We start from the raw sequence: 19,306 nt of genomic DNA, 5'->3' as shown, positions 1-19,306 counted from the left end.
GCGGCCTCGGACGCTTTGCAGGGAAGTGAGGGCTGTCTTGGGCCGCCGGCCCTTACCTCCTAAACGCCGCTAGGCCTCTTCGCTGTCCGGGGAGGCCCTCTGGGCGAGATCTCCGAGCTGGTTAGGGTTCAGAAGGGGGATATTCGTGATGCGGTCAGGCGCACCGTCTTCAGTTCCAGGGGCTGGACGTTCCAGGAGCAGATCCTCTTGCGCCGGATCCTTCACTGTATGGGCGCCGAGCTTTACTGGCAGTGTTCTACCTGCTATAAGACCGAGCCGGGAGCTGTATTCGACGTGCTGTACGAGGGTAGGGCGGCCGTCGGAGAACTCCGCCGACTGGACGCTGGTGCCCCGGCGGCACAGCACGAGGCGATCTAGGGCGACTGGATGGTGCAGTACTCCAGGAGAAAATTCACCTTCTGGAAGGATAGGCTGCCAGTTCTCGCCGGCGTCGTACAGCATTATCAGGACATCAGCGGGGATCGACCTATCCTGGGTATGTAGGAGAGGTCGTTTGGACATGGACTGCTCTAGGTCAGGATAGGCAATATTCCCGATGACGGAGGATCAATCTATAACCTCAGCCTCCCGTCCTGGTCGTGGCTGGCCTGTCCTGTGGAGGTTGCTTTCGATATCTGGCAATCGACGATACGATGGACTCCGAGGGACGTTGTCAAGGACTATACGTCAGTCATCAGATGGAACGTCACTTGGCATAGCACGCCGTTTATATCGGCCGTTACAGCCGTCTACCTCGTGCTGAGAGGGCCGGCGAAGGAGACACTTCTGGAACCGGTCCCGGGCACCGAGCACCTGAGCCCAATGTTCTTCAGGGTCAACGACAAAATTCCTGACCGAACCGGCCCTGGGATCACTTCCCCGACATGCACAGGCCAATTTGACTCCGTGCTAAGAGAGTCTGCCGTTCGGCCGAAGTACCTCCTGTTGCGATCCAGGATGCATATGGATTCCAGGGTCATAAGAGAGACGTTCCTGATGTTGGAAGGGGTAACTGGGCCTAAAAAGACAATATAGATATACAGGAGGATCGGTATAGGGTGTTTCATAGGGAAAACTCCGACCTTCAACTGGACAGTTCAAGAAGAAGTAGAACTCGTCTGATACTGGTTGACTTGCTTTCAATCCATACAATCACAATATCGTGTGCAACTCAACTCGCGTGGCTCTGCTTGCCTAGGTGGGGCCCGTCAGCTTTCATGCTATACGCATACTAGGGTATTTAGAAGAGAATATAGGTACCTGTGTGTTGCCCCCCGCTCTTCGTCGTCTTAGTCTCGCAGAAGATAACATACGCTATGACCACCGGATCTACTCTACCCGGATTCCACTGTGTTTCCACGACCTGAGCTGCCCGGTCCGGTTCAGTGAGCGGCCGCGTTATATTCTTCCTGCCTTCTGTCTACTCGATCTGCAACTCCTGTTCCTCGTCGCTGATGTAACAAAGACCGAGGACCTCGCTGCCACGGGTCAGCTCGCGGAATGCGGCGACGAGTTTGCGGGGCGGGGTTCTGGTCGGCCTGACGGTGAACTCGTAAGGCTCCCTAGACGGTAGCTATCGCTCAGGGTTGTACGCGGACGCCTCGGACGCGAGGACTGGCTCGCTCATCGCTCCCCTGGACAGCATGATCTCCCTATCTGTAAGGGTACAGTGAGCGTGAACGAGGCAGATACCGAAGCCGTAGTTGTACTGGGACAGGAGGCCGGACACGGCCGCGAAGAAGGGTTCCCGGTCCGTGAACTTCTCGTTGGCCTCGATCAGAGTCGGCAGTTTGTTGTAGGTCCTCGCAACGACAGTTACGGCGGGATCCATAGTTATTACCAGTGGTGACGATTACCTGCATAGTATGTCAAGAACAAAGTATGGCCAGGTTAGATGGTTGCGGCGGGATCTCGACATGAATCCCCAGGCTACTTATGCGGGGTCGGATCGGTAGTTGCTTCGGTGACGACCGGTAGTACAGCACACCACGTCCAGCCCTGCGCCTGCGCCCAGCGGTCGGCGACGACAATCGCGTTCTGAGAATGGCTCGACCTCGCATGCCCAGTTGGCAACTCAGCTGCTGCGCCTTCACAAGACGAATAGAGGAGGGCCGCAAACGCGTTTGGTTGGCTAGGAACAAGATTAGCGATGCATCAATGGAACTTGTGTGTGGTCACAAAGCGATGTTAGGATCACACCACGGTATAGATGGGAAACGGAGTTATGAATCGGAATACACTAGTAAAATCTGAGCGGGTACGCGACCGTTTTAATTTTTCAGATAGCGTCTTCAACACGTGGCCCAAGCTCTGCTGAGTCAGCAATCTCGACTCAAAAAGAAAATTAACTAGTTACCAGGTCCAGATTCAGGTTTTCACCCTCCCACAACAACGACAGCTTTTGGTCTTCGTTGTTGTTCAAAGGTTGCGGTTTCTTGTCCTCATAGCTAACAGTTCTAACTCCTTCTAAGCAGACATGGAACTTTTATATGCAAAATCGTATGAGAAAAGTTGACACAGCCAGGTTACACACGTGGTGTGTATGAGTTGGGTTTTATGAGAGAGCACGCTAAGCAAGGAACCAAAATATAATCACCTCCAAACCGAGGTAAACCTGACATTTTGCACTTTTCTCCCGGCTGCACCAAACGAGGAAATATGTAGTCACGCAGTCGATTTTCGTTTCTCCCTCTTTCTTGTCTTGAAACCGCTGGGCGATACCTCCTTCGGTGAGATACCCAAGATGCCAGCCGTCCCGGACCTGTGCCATTTAGATCACCTTCCCCGGTAGCAATATCCACTTTCACATCTTAGATGTGCCTATGTATCAAACCGACAACTAGCCCAATGACAGAACTATTTACCCCGTTGTTTCCCCCGGATTCCGACAACAGCCCTACTACTCCTGCCATACATACACAGCCAGTCGAGCCTTAGCGCAGTGGTAGCCATCACAAGGGTTAAGGGTCCCGGACAGCCGGCACTTTTCAGCTCCAGCGAGAATGCATAGTTTTATAACATTACATTGGAATATACAAGCTCGTCAAGTATTTCGCTCCTCGGTTCGCGGAATGAAAAGCCGGGCGTCGGGCGTGAGGTGGAGGTCGGACTCAACAGGATGAAGCGGTCATTTGAGAGTATAGCCATTGTGTACCCCACCAGCCAAATGGGGAATGTGTTGCAGGAAAATGTACCATCCACCGGCTTGGAGGAGACGCGTCTGCGTTCTGGTTGATACAGTGCCAGGATCAGCTGATGACCCTGAGAAGTCATATTAGTACCGCCCCAGCCAGAAACCAACTGTTGGTTCAGGGAAATTGGTATTCGTCATGTAAACTCACCCCGTTCGGCAGCTCGGAGAACCTGAGTACTCGCCAGTCAGGCCAACCCGGACTACAGAAGACGAGTACGGTGCGGCCGGAGCAACTTCCCAACGCAATATCATTGCAAAATGGCCAACAGCTGATAGTAATCATTGCTACTCCCGAGCCAGATAGAAACCAGGTTCATGACCCGGATGCGACTGGCATACTGCGCCGGGGCCATGCTCCGGTACACTGCAGCGCAATACTAGGTAATTTCAACTTCATTTTCAGACATAATTATGACATGATTTAATGGAAAGAAAAGGCCCGAAGCGCTGTACCACCTTTGTCCCTCCCATCAAAGCGAATTCGATATCGCATAGCAGATAGCTAATTAGGGGTATGAGCATCTGAAACGCCCGGAAGGTTGGATTGGGCGTTGGTAATTTCCGTTGTTGTGCCAGCACCTAGTTAGAGAGAAAGAAACACGGCTGGAAACATCTTTTCCCGCGGCATTCACCGCATCATCTATCCTCGAGTGCAATCCTCAGCTGCTCATACGTGCCGGCTAATGTGCGAAGGGTTTCCGTCGCCGTTTGAATATCTCCCTCCACGAGAGAGTACTGCAGGGACCCTATGAGGCGCGCCTGCTTCGCCATAACACAGGCAGCCTCGTCGTATCCAACCCTAGAGAGGCAGGTGGCGGCATCGGCGACGCGGCGGGCGCCAACGCGAACCGCGAAGTGGACGAGATGGCCGCGTAGTTCTGCGTCGTATTGTGTCTGGATCAACGTGGCTAACTGTTCAGCGGCCATCCCGTTGCCTACCGAGCCGGGCGGCATGTCGTGTGCGTTGTCCATCGAAAGCCAGCGGCGGCCGTGAGCTAGGGATCTCCGGATAACGTCTTCTTCCGAAACTTCCTCCACTCGGCGGAAGCCGGTGCGCATCATATACGGCTCTCCGTACGCGATGGAGGCCGCCTTCCATGCTGCCATGAAATCCCCGAGCGGAAGAGTCGCGTGCGGGAATCCGTGGGGGTCGTGGAGCTCTACCCAACCGTCCAAGACCTGGAGAACTACGAGGTAGTGGTCCGCTCCTCTCAGGCTGTTGCTATCTGGGTGGTATCGGAGGTGGCCCATGTCCACCGGGCCCACGAAGACCGGCCCTTTCTCAAGCGCCTGTCTAAGCTGGGCTAGAGCATCATCGGCGTCCCTGCCTACAACGAGGATAGATGTCCAGCCGGCTGCTCCCAGGCAGGCGTCGAGAGCTTTGCTTGGGTCCCACCCATAAGGGTCGAAAAATGGGAGCCTTCCACCGACCAGGTGCATTCCGAACGGACTGGATGTGGCGAATTCGATGACGGCTGGCGACGGCGCGGCTTTGCCAAGCATCATAGCTAGCGAGTTTGCGTAGCAATACGGGCCGGAGCCGGTGTACGTGATATGGTCCATTGTTGAGTTTCGATCTGCTGACGGATTTTCCTTCGATAGCGGAGGTGAAGGTAGTGAAGACGGCGAGGAGACTTACCCGGGATGCGTTGCCGCAGCTACTTATATGTAGAGGAAGTGCCCTGGCAAGGCCAAGAAAAGTACGATACATCAATAGCTTAGCGAATTCTTAGGAATAGTTAAAGCCAATCACATTTCCAGCACCCCGCAGGAGTTAAGTAAAATAGAAGATTATCGAAGGCCGATACGTATGGAGATTGCGACGTCAGATAGTCCGCCCCTAGAGGGGAGAGTTGGAGGTCATGCGTTCTATTAAAGCATCTCGGCGATCCCCCGAAGTATAGCAGAGGAAAGCAACCATTACCCGGGACCATTTCCGGACCGTGCCCTCGTGGAAAGTCTAGGGGTCCCGAGCCTAGTGGCATCTAAGGAAGCTGGACGCCCTTCTAATGCATTTGTTATGTTGCTGTGAGCAAATAACCCTCTTATATTTTACGTACGGTACTGTACAAACCACGTCATAGGAATATTGCCCTGGGTTTGTTAAGTTGCACAAATTATTGGAAAAAAATACGGGTGTAGAAGGTCTAGATTTACAAACCAAACTGGTGTCGCAGCTGCGTTGACGGATGACCAACTGCGGGTGCTGCGGCTGTAGGTAGCCACAATCCGTGATGGCCGCGTAATTTACATGCAGGCTGCGGATCCGAGTTTATTGCTGACCTCCCTACTAGACTGACATAAAACAGTCAATTAGGTTGGCTGCGTGCATGTCCGTGGCGGTCGGCCCGGCCACTGGTTGGGCGAGTGTCCATCAGTGGCATCTTCTTTGTCTCAGTAGGGCTGAAGGAGGGGTCCACACCGATGCCCTGGCCAGGGGCTGCAACCGCCAGTGACGGTCCGCCCCTGACGCCGTGGGCTCGCTCAATGGGATCAGCGAAACGCTAAAGATGCAGCTAACCAACGCTCTGCCCACGACAGCTAATCCAAAGCAATTGAGGTAAGCTGAGATCACGCGGAAATCCCGGCACCTGCAGTCTTCAGCTGCGCCATCCTGCTGGCGATGGGAGCCGAGACCCCCAGGGTCTACAACCATGATCGGAACAGGCGGCAGCCTTGCCCGACCATAGGGGAAACAACTGAGCATACCGCGTGGTACGCGGTTCGTGGGCTACGCCTCGATGTGAGGGGTGAAGGGAGGGGGAGGCGCGAGGGGTGTTGACTGGAGAGTACGTTAGGGTGCGCGGTTGATGTGTCTATAAAGAAGCCGTAGCCACCTTCAGTGTACCAGAATGCCCGTCTCTAGTCAGCAGACATCACGCCATCCTGAACCCCCGATAAAAGCGACACCGAAGAGCACAAGAGCAACCATGAGCGGCAACATCCCTATCACCGGAATTTCCACTACTGCTGGGCCAGATGGTAAGTCTCGTTAGCACCATGTTGTGTGGCCATCATGGGTTTCTAGAAGCGTCTCCAGTCGTGACAGCCATAAACACCATTCCTAACCCGCCTCATATCTTCTGGTACTTGCTCCACCCTGACTGACGTCGGATAGGGGCCGTTCCCCTTCGCCGGGAGCTCCGCGACCTCCAGCGGAATTACCCTGACCAGTTCAACCTCCTGATCCTGGGTCTCAAGAACCTTGAAGGCCGGGATCAGTCAGAGTTGACCTCGTACTACCAGATCGCTGGTATCCATGGAATGCCGTACAAGCCCTGGAACGGGGTCGGCAGTCAGACAAACTGGCAGACCACCAGCGGGTTCGGAGGCTACTGCACCCACTCATCCATTCTGTTCCTGACATGGCATCGGCCATACCTTGCTCTTTACGAGGCGAGTCCCAGGTCAACATCGGCGACGCAGAAGAGCAAGACGGAGACTAACATCAGCTGCAGCAATCCTTGTATAATGCCGTCCAGGAAGTTGCGAACCAGTTCCCCGCGGGTGCCCTTCGCGACAGATATGTCGCGGCGGCCAAGGACTTCAGAGCCCCTTACTTTGACTGGGCAAGCCAGCCGCCCCGGGGAACTTCGGCATTCCCTACCCTGCTCAGCTCGCCAAACATCCAAATAGTCGACATCGACGGCAAGACCAAGTCGACCAGCAACCCGCTGTACCGGTTCAATTTCGGTCCGGCGAATGTGCCCCGTGGGGATCTCTCCGCACAAGTGTGTCGTCCTCAAAGCACCCTAGTCCGCCTTGTAACAAAATAGACTGACATTGTAATTTAGTGGAGCCGCTTCCAGAACACCGTCCGTTATCCGAATCGCTTTGGTCAGTCGCAAGATTCGCGCGTCGGCCCCATCCTAGCCAACGAGCTGGCCTCGCTGCGCAGCAACATCGGACTGCTGCTGTTGTCATACACCAACTTTGACGCCTTCAGTTACAACAGATGGGACCCAAATACGAGCCCGGGCGAGTTCGGCAGCCTCGAGGACGTGCACAACGAAATCCACGACCGGGCCGGCGGCGGAGGACACATGTCGTCTCTTGACGTCTCATCGTTTGACCCGTTCTTCTGGTTGCACCATGTGTAAGTGCCTCGTCAATCAATCCTCCCGCGGATCAAGAAGAAGAACGAAACACTTACTGTACCTCTGCCAGCAACGTCGACCGGCTCTGGGCCATCTGGCAAGAGCTCCACCCAGACACCTTCATGTCACCGCGCGCGGCGCCCTACTCGACATTCAACGCCACCGGGGGAGAGACGCAGACGGCCGACACGCCGTTGGCCCCGTTCTGGGACAAGTCGGGCAACAAATTCTGGACCTCGGCCGAGATCAAGGACACGACCACGTTCGGGTACGCCTACCCCGAGACGCAGCAGTGGCGGTACCCGGACTACCGCACATACCAAGCGGCAATCCGGCGCGCAGTCACAGCCCTGTACGGCACCAACGTATTCGCCAACTTCGTAGCCAACGTCGAGCGGCGGCGGGAGGAGCACACCGTCGCTGTGAGATCGCTGGTAGCCGGCCCAGACAAGGCCGAGAGCAACGGCGCTGCAATCGAGGCTAACGGCGGCGCCATCCAACACGCCGGCGAAGAGCAGGAGAACAGGCAGGCCCAGGAGCCGCTCGCCGCCGCATCTCTCGCGTCCTTCATCTCCACACCGGCAGTCAGCATCGTCCCCGTCCTCCCGGACCCCTCCACCACCACCACCAACACCGGCCCCATCCCGGCCTCGCTGCAGCACCTCGCGCCGTCCAACACGTACACGGACTGGATTGTCAACGTGCGGGTGCAGAAGCACGGGCTGGGCCAGCCGTTCCGCGTGCTGGTGTTCCTGGGGCCGTTCGACGAGGCGGACGCGTCGACGTGGGACACCGAGTTCAACTGCGTGGGGCGGGTGTCGGTGCTGGCGCGCGGGGCCGCGGGCGAGGCGACGCCGTGCGCCAAGTGCCGCGACGACGCGGCCGACGAGCTCATGGTCTCGGGCACGGTGCCGCTGACGTCGGCGCTGCTGCAGGACATCGTCGAGGAGGAGGGCAGCGGCCTGACGAGCCTGCGGCCCGAGGATGTCGTGCCGTACCTGCGGGAGAAGTTGGCGTGGAAGGTCACGCTGTTTGACGGCGAGGAGAGGGACGTCGAGGCGGTGCCTGGCCTGAAGGTGAGTGTTGCCTCGACGGAGGTGAGGATTGGTGATGAGGACGGACTGCCCGATTATTCTGGCGAGTATACTGTGTATCCAGAGATTACGGAGGGGAAGCCGGCTGGGTTGAGGGCCGGGGAGCATATTTGAGGGGGGTGTTGCATTTGATGAAATGGGGGTTGGGGATGGCCTATTGCTTTTGACAGCCACGAGATATAGCAAAGAAAATGGGTATCAAATTTCAATCGGAATAAAAGATGTAGCAGGCCGGAAAAAAAAAAAAGGTGCTTTATCGCCAGACCCAGGAACGCCTTTCCAGTATGCAGCCCCAACAGAGAGGGAGAGGAAAACAGAGAGGAAATGCGCGATCTAGAACTGTATCCGACGCTTCCGCCCCGTGTACTTGGACGTCGCCTTGACGATCTTGCCCTTACGTTCCATCTGCTCCTTCTTCTTGATGATCCAGGCCTTGCTGCCCTTCTTGATCTCGCCCCTGCCGCTTTTGCCCTTCTTCCGATTGTCCACCACGTCGACTCCGTCCATACCCTCAACAACGCCCGTGATATCGCCGCCCTTGTTGCCCACGGCTGACGAACCCACAGTTAGCACTAGATATACTTTGACGTTCTTGGTGTCCGGGTCGTCCTCTAGAAGACCGGCGCCGAAACCGGCTTTGACGGCGGCCGACGTGATCATCTGTTTCTGTACGTCATTCTTGGGGTAGAACTGGCAGACGGCCATGCCGCCCCGTTTTAATGACGCATACAGCCCGTTGAAGAAGCGAGATAGCCGGCCGGCGGGTGAAGTCTCGCTGTTCTCGGCGTTGCAGAGCCATTGGATAGCACTGATGCTAATGGCGGCGTCGAAGGTTCCGGCTCGGAAGGGCACACCTTGGCCAATGTCGGCTAGTAGCAGATCGCCCTCGACATCCCGCTGCAGCGCTACGTCCAGCATGGACGCGCTGATGTCCATCCCTACCCATACGTGCGGCCCGCCTTCGTCTTCGGGCACGTCTGAGAGGATCTCGCCCGACAGACCGCTGCCACAGCCGATGTCGAGGATCAGACTCGGCGATTTGAGATCGAGAAGCTCGAGGGCGCGCCGTGTCATCGAGGCCTGAATATTCTGGATACGGGAGCTGGTGGTGTATTTGCGAGCTTCGACATCGTCGTAGTGGACGTCGGCCGCGCTTCGAGAGTCAGTTGTGGTGGGATGGCTGGTTGAGCAGGCGGACGGGCTTACAGGGTGTCTTCGGGGCGCGACATTGTGACGAGGCAGAAGGCGTCTCGCAAGGGACTAGACAGTGAGTGATTGTAATACGCTATCCCGTCTTGATCACCAAGGTATGTTCTTGGTCGCCCCGGGGGGTTTGGAGATTTTTGAACTTGGTGGGGCCTCTGCAGCGTCGTAGGGATCTATCGTAGTAGTTGAAGCACTGAACGCAATGGCCTCAGATTTCACTCTGATGTAGAATAAATAAGCCGTCACAACCGAATCACCACATGCGACAATTCCGGAATGTAACTCGTTAGATGCGCTATTCTCGCCGACTCTTGACCACCAGAAATTGTCGGACGCATCGAGATTGTGGGCGATAGGAAGTGTTATCTAATCTTTTCGCTACGTTATCTTATCTTGGATCAACAATCGGCCGGATCCCGGCTACACGAGCTCTGGACACGCTTCCAGACGTCATCCTTCGGGGAGCTCCCATTCCACATCCCCACCGATGCGCGTAGTGCCGCCCATGCATGGGAAAGAGAGTTCAATTGACCACGCAAACAGCTTCCACAAGCCGCTGGATTGTTCACGTCCTCCAAAAGCTCTTGACATGAGCTCGCCCGACTGAATCCAGTACGACACTCAAAATGTGGATTCTACCGCTCCTTGGATATCTCGGCTCCATCGTGGGCTTCTGCTTTATGACGCTGGCCATAGGTAGGCAGCATCCATGGAAATGTCTCTAGCCATCCTAACGTTGTCGTAGCGTCGGGGCTCTACTATCTCTCCGAGCTCGTCGAAGAACACACCGTTATCGCGAAGCGCTTCCTTACGAAACTCATCTATTCCATCATTGCCTTGCAGCTCCTGCTGTGCGTCGTCGACAAGTTCCCCTTCCTCCCAACTGCGCTGGGGGTATTCTCCCACGTTATCTACCTCGGCAACATGCGGCGCTTCCCCTTCGTCAGGCTCTCAGACCCGTTGTTCATGACCTCGTGCGGTAGGCAGTATGCGCCGTTGGTAGACGGGAAAACGGCTGACGCATGTTACAGTGCTTGTCCTGATAAACCACTACGTCTGGTTCAAATATTTCTCGCACCACCAGGAGCGTGCTTACCAGAACATGGCTTCGTACTACGACACGCCCTCCGACATTCCCTCCTTCACCGAGATTGCGTCCTACTTCGGTCTGTGTGTCTGGCTGGTTCCCTTTGCGCTGTTTGTCAGCCTCTCGGCGAGCGACAACATCTTACCCACAATGGGCAACGAGCCGTCGACGTCAGCCATGGGAGCTGGAGGCATGGACCGAGGAAACGCTGGGAGGCGCGGCCAAGGCATGGCAAAGGCGCTGGTTGACACCATCCGCGGGGCGATTGGGGAAACCACTGCTTTATTTACGGGGAAGAGGCCGGAAGACCGGCTCTAGGCAGTTGCAGCTGGCTGTATGATTACCGCACGACTTGGTTGTAATAGGCGTTTGGGGAGGGAATACCGGCGTTGTATTAGCGATAATGAGAGTCTGTAAGTTTGCTGTACTCTTCGTCCCCGCCCAGGTCTACTATGCCTCTGTTTCATCCCCGGCGTCGGAGCAAAATTCCTGATAGAGCTTGCAGTCCAGTAAACGATGGATGAGCGCAATGTATCAGATGAAAGAAACGAAAATAAATACCTACGAATAGAACTCAGAACATTCATCATCCCATTTTCTCACTACCCACTCGCAACCTAGAACCCCCTCCTAGCCAGCCTCAACGCCTCCAAACTCCGCTTGAGTTCGTCATAAAATCCCCCACCACCGCCACTACTACCACCATAGCCCCGAATCGGCCTCCCCGCCCGCTCCTCTTCATCCCTCGCCAGCGCCAAATCGCTGAAATGTCTCGACACCCTACTCAAACTATCCAGCGTCAACGCACCACCACCACCACCACCACCACCACCACCATCACCGTCCCGCGAGGACGAGGAGGCGTAGACGCGCCGCGACGGACCCGCCCCAGCGCTGGACGTAGGAGCAGGCCACCACGGCAGCTCCCGATCGCGCGAGTAGCCCGCCGCGGATGGCGGCACCCCGCCGCCGAGCGAGAGCGACGAGGACGACGAGTAGCTCGTGTTGGTGTTGTCGGCGAGGGAGGCGGTGTAGGACCGGGGGGCCGCGCCGCCGGCGACTGAGGGGGCATAGGCGGAGTAGGGGGACGAGGAGGAGGCGGCGGACGTCCGCGTGGTCGCGGATGCTCGCTCGGTCCGGCTGCTGCTGCCGCCGCTGCTGCTTCGTGGCGGGGTCGGGTATCGCGCGGAGTAGTACATGCGGCTGGGGCTGGGGAGCCGGGTGGCGGTGGTGGTCCAGGCTGAGGCGCTGCTGCTGTGTGGAGTGGGGCTGTCGTAGGAGGAGTAGCTTGTGTAGCGGCGGTCCAAGCTGGTGCCGGCTGAGAAGCGGGCCCGGTCGGCTGTCCGTGTCTGAGCGGCGGAGGTGTCGCCCCAGTGGAAGAATGGGATGTTGGTGCTGCTGTCGGCGAGCAGGTACTCGTCATCGAAGCGGCCTAGGATCCAGGAGTCGTCGGAGCGGACTGACCGCCCGTTGCGGGATAAGGGCATCCTGGTGTTCTTCTGGATGGTGGTTGGGGCGGTGATCCTTGGTTTTGGTTGGCAGCTGCGGTAAGATTTCTCCGCACTTTCTTTTTACAAATCATATCAGAGGAAAAGGCACCTGGCCAGCTCGTCGGCTGTGACTGGTCCTATATATACACATCCTGGCTATGTTGGTTTCCACTGTCACGTCCGCCATCTCGCATTGTTGTTTGCCCCTCACTGCCCCCCCACACCACTTGGGGGCCTCCGTTTGACTTGAGTTCTTGCGTATTGTTCGCATCGGAAACCTGCAGCAGCATTCGTGCTCTGTTTGCTTGGTCCGCCAGAAAGTCGGGAAGCCGTTGGGTTGTGTGTGAACAGCAGGTAAGGCTCATCTACTGATGTGGCCCCGGCACTGCTGCCTGCGTCTCAGGCGGCAATGCGGAGAATATAGCCAGTAATGGTACACTGCATCTTCTGCACTAACGGGACGCTTGCCCCGTGAGACCGGGGATCCGGATATCCCCCGTTGTCTGTCGTCGTGGCGGTCGATATATGGCTCATTGACTGTAAGTGTTCGGCGCTCGGCAAACTGGCATCTTCCGGCCGAGTTTCTCTCCCGCTCTCCCATCCATCCATTCGTCATTGGGCCCACGACGGGCTTGGCTCGGTCGAACTCCTGACGATCTGGAGAACCATGCTTTGCCCGTGTGTGCATTGGTTTTCTTCCGATGTTCCCTACACATTTCTATCTAGCGGGCTTGGACACAAACCGGTGGTTGATGCAACACTGACCAAACACATATTCAGACTCAGCCTCATACACGTGGTGTACAAAGAGGGGGAACCCGTTTTCTCCCAACATGTCAATCCGCCCGGCGGATGTAGGTCAAATGGATCATGGACTCTGAACCACTTGACCGGATTCGGGCTTCGGTAAGCAATTCTACCGGCTTACAGAGGGCACGACCTCCGTGCTTTCGTCATTCAGGTGGATGGTGACACGGCAGCTGCCTCCATCTTGCCCAACGCCTGATCTTTTCCGCTGTCCGTCGGATAGGGGCCCGACGACCGGATTCCGCGACGCATTGTTCCTACCTTCCTCGACCTCGGTGAGCCCGCGGCCATCCAATTATTCTACAAGTTCTTTTACTACAAGTCCTGTCGTGGGACTAGCGGCTATGCGGGGCAGTGCCGGTGTCGTTACGTAGTCTTGGTAGGTCCCTTTACCCGGTAGTCGGTGGAGGGAGATGTCCCCGGTAGGTGGCACATGGTGAACATAATCTCCGCTTCACAGTTACGTATCTTGTCCTACGGCCTGGGTATTCAACACCAAGCCCTGGGCCACGCTGGATGCACCTTGACCATCTGGTTCAAGAATATGACAAGACACGTATGAGATTGACGTAGAAAAGGCAGTAAGTGCAGTTAAATGAAAGGCTAAAGAAGGTGGCTGTTAAATTACGCGTGGCAAACCCGAATAATGTATAAACAACAGATTCTTGTCCCACCTGGCGTACCACACGTAGAACTTCCACCTGTGTGGAATTTCGCATATAGAAAACCTTGTACACTCTCTCCTTCTATTCTAGTAGGTTAAGTAGGTATAGCTAGTATCTCCTCTTCCCCTAGCAAATCTCTCTCTGGAGCCGCGTCTTCTACTCCCTCTGAGGCTTCCTACAGTGTGACAGAGACCCTTCATATGGGATAACACTACCATAAGTATGTTGTTACTTCTGATACTTGGATCGTTGGATTGACAAACTGCCGGTGTAAAGACAGTCCTGGAAAACAGTAGATGACCGCTGCCCAGGCAGGTGGCTGAATTTCTATTGCATGAATGCCAGACCGTCTATAAACTCGGTCTCGTTCCCTTATGCCGGGCCAGCCGCGGCATTGTTCCTAGAAGTAAATTTCATCTCGACTCCTGCCTTGTTGAAGTACCTGCGAGTGCCGTCCCTAGCCTCGAGAATACGGCCTGTCGCGCAACAGCACTCCTGTTTGCAAGCCGGATTAGCAATGCGGAATCACCGGAGCCTGGTATAAAGAAGAAGGATTTCACGTACCGCAAGCCAGCATCTTCCTGGCTCGACGCAGGTTATATTGCAGTTCTCGCAGTCTTCGCAATTGCAACAGTACTGCGCTTGACGCCCGACAAGCTCAACCTCTGCCGGGCCGACGGGTCCAGCAATAACTAGAGGAAGAAGAGACGCTAGAGTAGCGAAGGAGACGGCTGACGAGAACCGCATGTTGGTGCTAAGGTACGATTGGATTTGAAGGCGGTTGAGTTGTGTATATAGTAACGCGAGACTCCTGCGCCATAGACTATATACGGTGGACTTTATAATCACATAACCCCGCCGAGCATTTCTCGGACCATTCTGGCTATAAGTCCGACATGATTCCTTCGAGCTCACCGCCGCGTGCCGGTCATTGACTATTCGGGACTTGCTTTGCCTGATCTAGACCGGAGCCAGGCCTGACACCTCCAAATGTCGTATCGGATTATCTGGCCAGGTCGAAAACCTGGTCGTAAAATCCGAACACAGAGCTGCTCTGCAAGTCATTGGACGCCAAAACGCCTCTCGGGGTGGAACGGGCCCACCGCACAACTGTTGAGATCAAGGCATTGTCCAAACTGTTACCGGCATCGCATCTATCATGGGTCCTACAGATATCTGCAGCAGATCAAAAGGAAAAGACAAAAGCCAGAAGAGGCAAGTCGGCTTGTTTACCAGCTCGTTGTGGACGCTCCGGGGCCGAGATAGTATATACCTACCGGCGTAGCACTGAGAATGCCGGCCGGAACGCACAAACTGGCAAAATCAAGCCGGCAGCTGGCAATCTAGGCCGAGCCTGCCGGGTTTACACTACCTTAGCTCCGTGACACATTGGGCTCTCTGAAAGATCCAAGCATTGGGAGGCCAAACCCTAACGAGCCCAGGTACCTGTGCCGACGAAGCACAGGGACAAAAGGTCAGGCTATAGCAGCCGAGAGTCCTGGCAACTGACTGGTCAGTAATTGGATCGCATTGCTATCTGCGGGAGAGCAGGGCTCCCGAGATGCGACCCTTTCGCCAGCGGTTACCCCAGGATAGCGCAGTGTTTTGCATCACGCCGTTCTATATCCCACAGGCTGCTTAGTTGGTGCTTAGCTCTTATGTAGTCACAGCATGTGGCTTACGGTTCTCTGACCGATTGCTCGATGGAAAGTTACATGACCGTGGCTTATGACTCAGCCGTGTTTGTATATGCATGTTTGCTATGTGGCTGCGCACAGCATATTTGAACAGACCGTTGCCCACTGGGTAGCGTCGGATGTGGGCTAACAGATGCAGTATTCGGCCAGGAGAATGGGTATACCTTACCTGGTCAGACAAAGGTGTACAGATGACGGTGAGATGTGGCGAGTTTAGCGGATATCTTGCTGAGCAATGAAGAACGGAGATACGGATTTAACTCAGGAAGGCCAGGAAAACGTTAATAACTTGTGCCATCCTACACCCCTTGGTGCTCAGCGATAGAATGAGGATGCGGCAAAAGACAACGAGAGAAACTATCGCCTAAATCCCGTGGCAAACAGAAGCACCAGCCGCAACGTCTGAGTCATCGTGGAACTAAATACCCGACTTTGGTCTAGCTTGATACCCGTCGATGTGATGTTCGTGCGCTCCTCATGACAAGATCTCCAAAACCTCGTTTGTGGCTGAAACGAAGCTCTTCACCACCGTCTTCTTGCTTGGAGCCCTGTGCGTGTTAACGATGATGTCCGAGGCCAACCCGTGCATATAAAAATAAGCGACGTAAAGGGGAATGCAAGCGTCAGGTTCCAGGCTATACGGACACTTCGTGGGTAGAAGAATCCCGTGCTTGCCTCAGGTAAATACCAGGTACTTCCCGGCAAGCAGCAAACCCAACGCAACGCATAACAGAGCCAGCAAGTGATTAGAAGAAACCAAGCACAAACACCCAGCCACCCTTTTACCACCCTCCCCATCACGATAATAATCATCCTTCATAAAGAACCCCCCCTGAAAACCCTCACATTCCCCACCGCCCTGTGCGCGCTCCTGGGATGCGTCCCAACCCTGACCAGCTCCTGCGCGTCAACAAGCCCACTTCCTCCAGGGCCTCTCACATATCCCCCATCCCCACCAGCCTCCCCATACCCCGCGCCCTCCCCCAACCGCAGCACGCTGCCAGCACCGCACCTTACGCCCGTCGATCCAAGGAACATCAGCAGCGGCCGGCCCCGCTTCCTCCGGAGCAGTCCCGCCACCTCCTCCCGCAGCACGCCCCAGCTGGTCGCCGCGAAGATGACGGCGTTCCACACGCCCTGCAGCGGCAGCACCACGGCGCCGGCCAGGTTGAGCGCGTAGCTGGTGCGCGCCGGGTACGCGAGCGCGTACACGCGGTTGATGCTGCTGGGCGTCCAGGTGACGAGCACCGAGATGGCGAAGACGAACGACGTCCGCAGGTACGCCAGCTTGACTGGGTCCAGGCTGGCGAGTTTGGCGGTGAAGCGCGACCAGAGGGCTACTTTGTTGCTGCTGTTGCTGTTGCTGCTGCGGTTGCTTCTGCTTCTGCTGCTTCTGAAGGGTCTTGCTGATTTTCGGGGTTGGTTGTTGGGATTGGTATTGTTGGCGGTGGTGATGGTGGTGGTTGTAAACGGGTTGGGGTGGGGGGTACGGTGGTGGTGGTTGTTGCTACTATTGTTGTTTGCGGCGGGGGATGCTCGAGCGGCCGGGGAGCTTCGTCGCTGCTCGAGGTCGTCGACTTCTTCTTCGTCGTCGTCCTCGTCGTTGTCTTCGTCGTGGGACGCCCAGGGGTGGAGGCGCGGGGTTGACTGGATTTTGGGTAGGACCGGGGTAATGGAGGCGGCTGGCGTTAAGGGGAGCGTCACCTGGCTGTGGCGGCTGGAGGGCTCAGCGGTTACCTGGACTACGGTGGTTACGGTGCCGTAGCTGGCTTGGCGCCCCTGTTTGTCGAGCGAGACGGTCAGCGCGCAACGGGGGGGGGGGAGGGTGGGCAAGCTGAAGGTACAGAGTGCCGGAAAGAGACCCTGCGAAGACGAACCTTCTCTGAGGAACCTTCAAGCTCAATGCCAGAGGTGTCCTTTGCCTGGTTGCTGAGTGTCAGGTTGCGCAGCTGATTGCGCTGGTGGAACACATGATAGCCGACTGCTACGTAGATGACGGCAGATAAGACAGTGCACATCCAGATGGGCAGATAATAGGTAAAGATTCGCAGCTGGTTGTAGTTGTCCCCGATCCAGCACCATAGCTGATAGTAAACGTTAGGTTATCGCTGAACCCTTCCATCAGGGCCCAGAGGCGAACACTCACCGTAGCATTTCCGTAGATGCGCTCACCGTTGGGCGCATAAACGAGGCAGATCAGGGCCGGAAGCGCAGGTAGGCCAAAGCACAGGAGGCAGTAGAGCCACATGTGGTTGTAGTTGGGATGGTAAGCCATGAAAAACACCATGTACACGTTGACGGCCATGGCGAACGACCACCAGGGGTCCGATTGCATGAACCTGAGGTGGGAATTAGCTAGAGCCCCCCGGCAGCATTGTACCATGATCCTTCGGCTGCATGATAAACACTCACATTTCGAGCAGAAATGCCTGAGCCTGGCACAGGGCCGACGAGTCTCCAGCCAGGATTCCAGCATATCCGATAAGACATGCAATACTGGCGCCGACATTTGCGACCGAGGCGAAAAAGATGAAAGTGTTGGGAATGGTCCGGACCCTCTTGAAGAAGAAATAGGCAATGAAGATGAAGACGACGCCAACCAGACTGATAGAGGCACCGAACCTCTCGACGTGCTGGATGGTATCGCGTTCTGCCGCTGTGAGGTTCATGTATCCGCTTTCCCCTGGGACAATCCTGAGTCCATCCATGATGAGGAGAGGGGCTGAAACACGAAGCCAAAGGGCGTAAGGATATATTAGATGGTAGGTAACCGGAAATGGCAGTCTTGTTCGATGTGGCTTGTCTGGGGTGGTCAGTGGCTTGTGTGTGTTGGATAGCTGCCAGGCTGGCCGTGGATCGTCGTTGGCTGTTGGTGTGAAGGGTTCTTGCCTCTGGTTTTCGCGAGCTGCAGTGAGCTAAGACGGGCTGAGCCCGGAAGTATTACTCAACGGCCAAGTGCCGATGGGGCTTTCGTGCTCGGCACTGGGGAGCTGATCGCCCTACACGATATCGATGTTTGTCCCCGTGTCTGCAATGCGTCGCCAGTAGCAGACCTATCGACGATCGACATGAAAGCCAAGAGATGCGGCGTGGCAGACAGACGCGGGGTGATGTGCCGGCAAGGAATCGGGTTTGTCTAGGGAAACCGTAAGGCACTCGAGTAGGAAAACCTGGGACCTCGCAGTGGTTAACCTAACACGAGGACAAGGCCGGCAAAAACACTTCGAGCGTTGTAGGAAAGAGGGCAGCGGCTGCACGCCACCTGCCGGAAAGCGAACCTCGACGTGACCAGGCGAGTCTATAACCCCACCAGATAGGTTGTGGTAGATGGCTGTCTAGATGAAGCCAGTGCAGCCAGAGCCACAGCATGAACTCTCGGATAACCCGGACGGCAACTCGGCCGTGTGGCCTCAGTCGGGTTACCGCTATCGTGCCAGCAGGTCATTAATTCTATCTCTTCTCCATCCGGAGTCGGGCTGTGATACATGGGCGGTAAGTGATGGTCATTTGTGCTGCTGTGGCCGGCCTGGTCCCCCAGAGAATCGGATTTACGCCAGATTGTCTGTACGACTTGATGTTGTCGCCTCGGCCAGTTGATTGGGCAGCATCGAGTTGCTTACGGGATCACTGCAGGCTGTCCCTCATATTAGGTCAACCAGGTAAAGTGATTTAACACGGCTCTGACAAGGAAACTGGGGACACATCAATTGTGCCAGATCGCTGGGAAAAGCAACTGCCCAGATGGCAGGGCGACGTGGCTTTGTCAAAGATGCAAGTGTGAGAAACATCTGCACGTCACGGCTACTGTTTGGGGCACTAGTCAGAAGGCCCGTTTGCTTTGAGGCGTTCTTGGCGACATGGAAGTCAAGGTGGAATGGGTGTGTTGAGCGGACTTGGCCTGGGCGAACAATCATCACAGCCCTCAGCCACGCTGCCCCTAAGTCAAGGAGGCTAGCACAGATTCGGGAAG

At 55.9% G+C, this 19,306-nt stretch overlaps 8 protein-coding genes across 8 annotated transcripts; 2 read left to right on the top strand and 6 right to left on the bottom strand.

Annotated features, from left to right (window-relative positions):
* Positions 1–69: 69 nt before the first annotated feature.
* Positions 70–522, bottom strand: MFIFM68171_00908 (uncharacterized protein; the record flags this gene model as incomplete). The annotated part of the gene is made up of 1 exon (XM_071056330.1): positions 70–522. One exon carries the CDS (start codon positions 520–522, stop codon positions 70–72), a length of 453 nt encoding a protein of 150 aa, XP_070912431.1.
* Positions 523–1,573: 1,051 nt separating this feature from the next.
* Positions 1,574–1,831, bottom strand: MFIFM68171_00907 (uncharacterized protein; the record flags this gene model as incomplete). Its single annotated transcript, XM_071056329.1, has 1 exon — positions 1,574–1,831. The coding sequence occupies one exon, from the start codon at positions 1,829–1,831 to the stop codon at positions 1,574–1,576; it is 258 nt and encodes an 85-aa protein (XP_070912430.1).
* A 1,998-nt stretch (positions 1,832–3,829) lies between these two features.
* Positions 3,830–4,756, bottom strand: MFIFM68171_00906 (Butirosin biosynthesis protein H, N-terminal; the record flags this gene model as incomplete). The annotated part of the gene is made up of 1 exon (XM_071056328.1): positions 3,830–4,756. One exon carries the CDS (start codon positions 4,754–4,756, stop codon positions 3,830–3,832), a length of 927 nt encoding a protein of 308 aa, XP_070912429.1.
* A 1,367-nt stretch (positions 4,757–6,123) lies between these two features.
* On the top strand, positions 6,124–8,498 carry MFIFM68171_00905 (tyrosinase; the record flags this gene model as incomplete). Its single annotated transcript, XM_071056327.1, has 5 exons — positions 6,124–6,175; positions 6,312–6,589; positions 6,652–6,924; positions 6,988–7,289; positions 7,361–8,498. The coding sequence occupies 5 exons, from the start codon at positions 6,124–6,126 to the stop codon at positions 8,496–8,498; spliced, it is 2,043 nt and encodes a 680-aa protein (XP_070912428.1).
* Positions 8,499–8,717: 219 nt separating this feature from the next.
* Positions 8,718–9,613, bottom strand: BUD23 (18S rRNA (guanine1575-N7)-methyltransferase; the record flags this gene model as incomplete). The annotated part of the gene is made up of 2 exons (XM_071056326.1): positions 8,718–9,537; positions 9,591–9,613. 2 exons carry the CDS (start codon positions 9,611–9,613, stop codon positions 8,718–8,720), a joined length of 843 nt encoding a protein of 280 aa, XP_070912427.1.
* A 603-nt stretch (positions 9,614–10,216) lies between these two features.
* SVP26 (erv26 super protein) lies at positions 10,217–10,995 on the top strand (the record flags this gene model as incomplete). The annotated part of the gene is made up of 3 exons (XM_071056325.1): positions 10,217–10,286; positions 10,336–10,569; positions 10,622–10,995. The coding sequence occupies 3 exons, from the start codon at positions 10,217–10,219 to the stop codon at positions 10,993–10,995; spliced, it is 678 nt and encodes a 225-aa protein (XP_070912426.1).
* A 299-nt stretch (positions 10,996–11,294) lies between these two features.
* Positions 11,295–12,164, bottom strand: MFIFM68171_00902 (uncharacterized protein; the record flags this gene model as incomplete). Its single annotated transcript, XM_071056324.1, has 1 exon — positions 11,295–12,164. One exon carries the CDS (start codon positions 12,162–12,164, stop codon positions 11,295–11,297), a length of 870 nt encoding a protein of 289 aa, XP_070912425.1.
* Positions 12,165–16,152: 3,988 nt separating this feature from the next.
* MFIFM68171_00901 (G-protein coupled receptors family 2 profile 2 domain-containing protein) lies at positions 16,153–18,044 on the bottom strand (the record flags this gene model as incomplete). The annotated part of the gene is made up of 4 exons (XM_071056323.1): positions 16,153–17,115; positions 17,214–17,420; positions 17,483–17,675; positions 17,749–18,044. The coding sequence occupies 4 exons, from the start codon at positions 18,042–18,044 to the stop codon at positions 16,153–16,155; spliced, it is 1,659 nt and encodes a 552-aa protein (XP_070912424.1).
* Positions 18,045–19,306: the final 1,262 nt, after the last annotated feature.

This window comes from Madurella fahalii (genome assembly GCF_045866475.1).
Source record: "Madurella fahalii IFM 68171 DNA, scaffold_1, whole genome shotgun sequence".
Taxonomy (NCBI): Eukaryota; Fungi; Ascomycota; class Sordariomycetes; order Sordariales; genus Madurella; species Madurella fahalii.
This window is presented reverse-complemented; position numbering and strand designations above follow the sequence as displayed.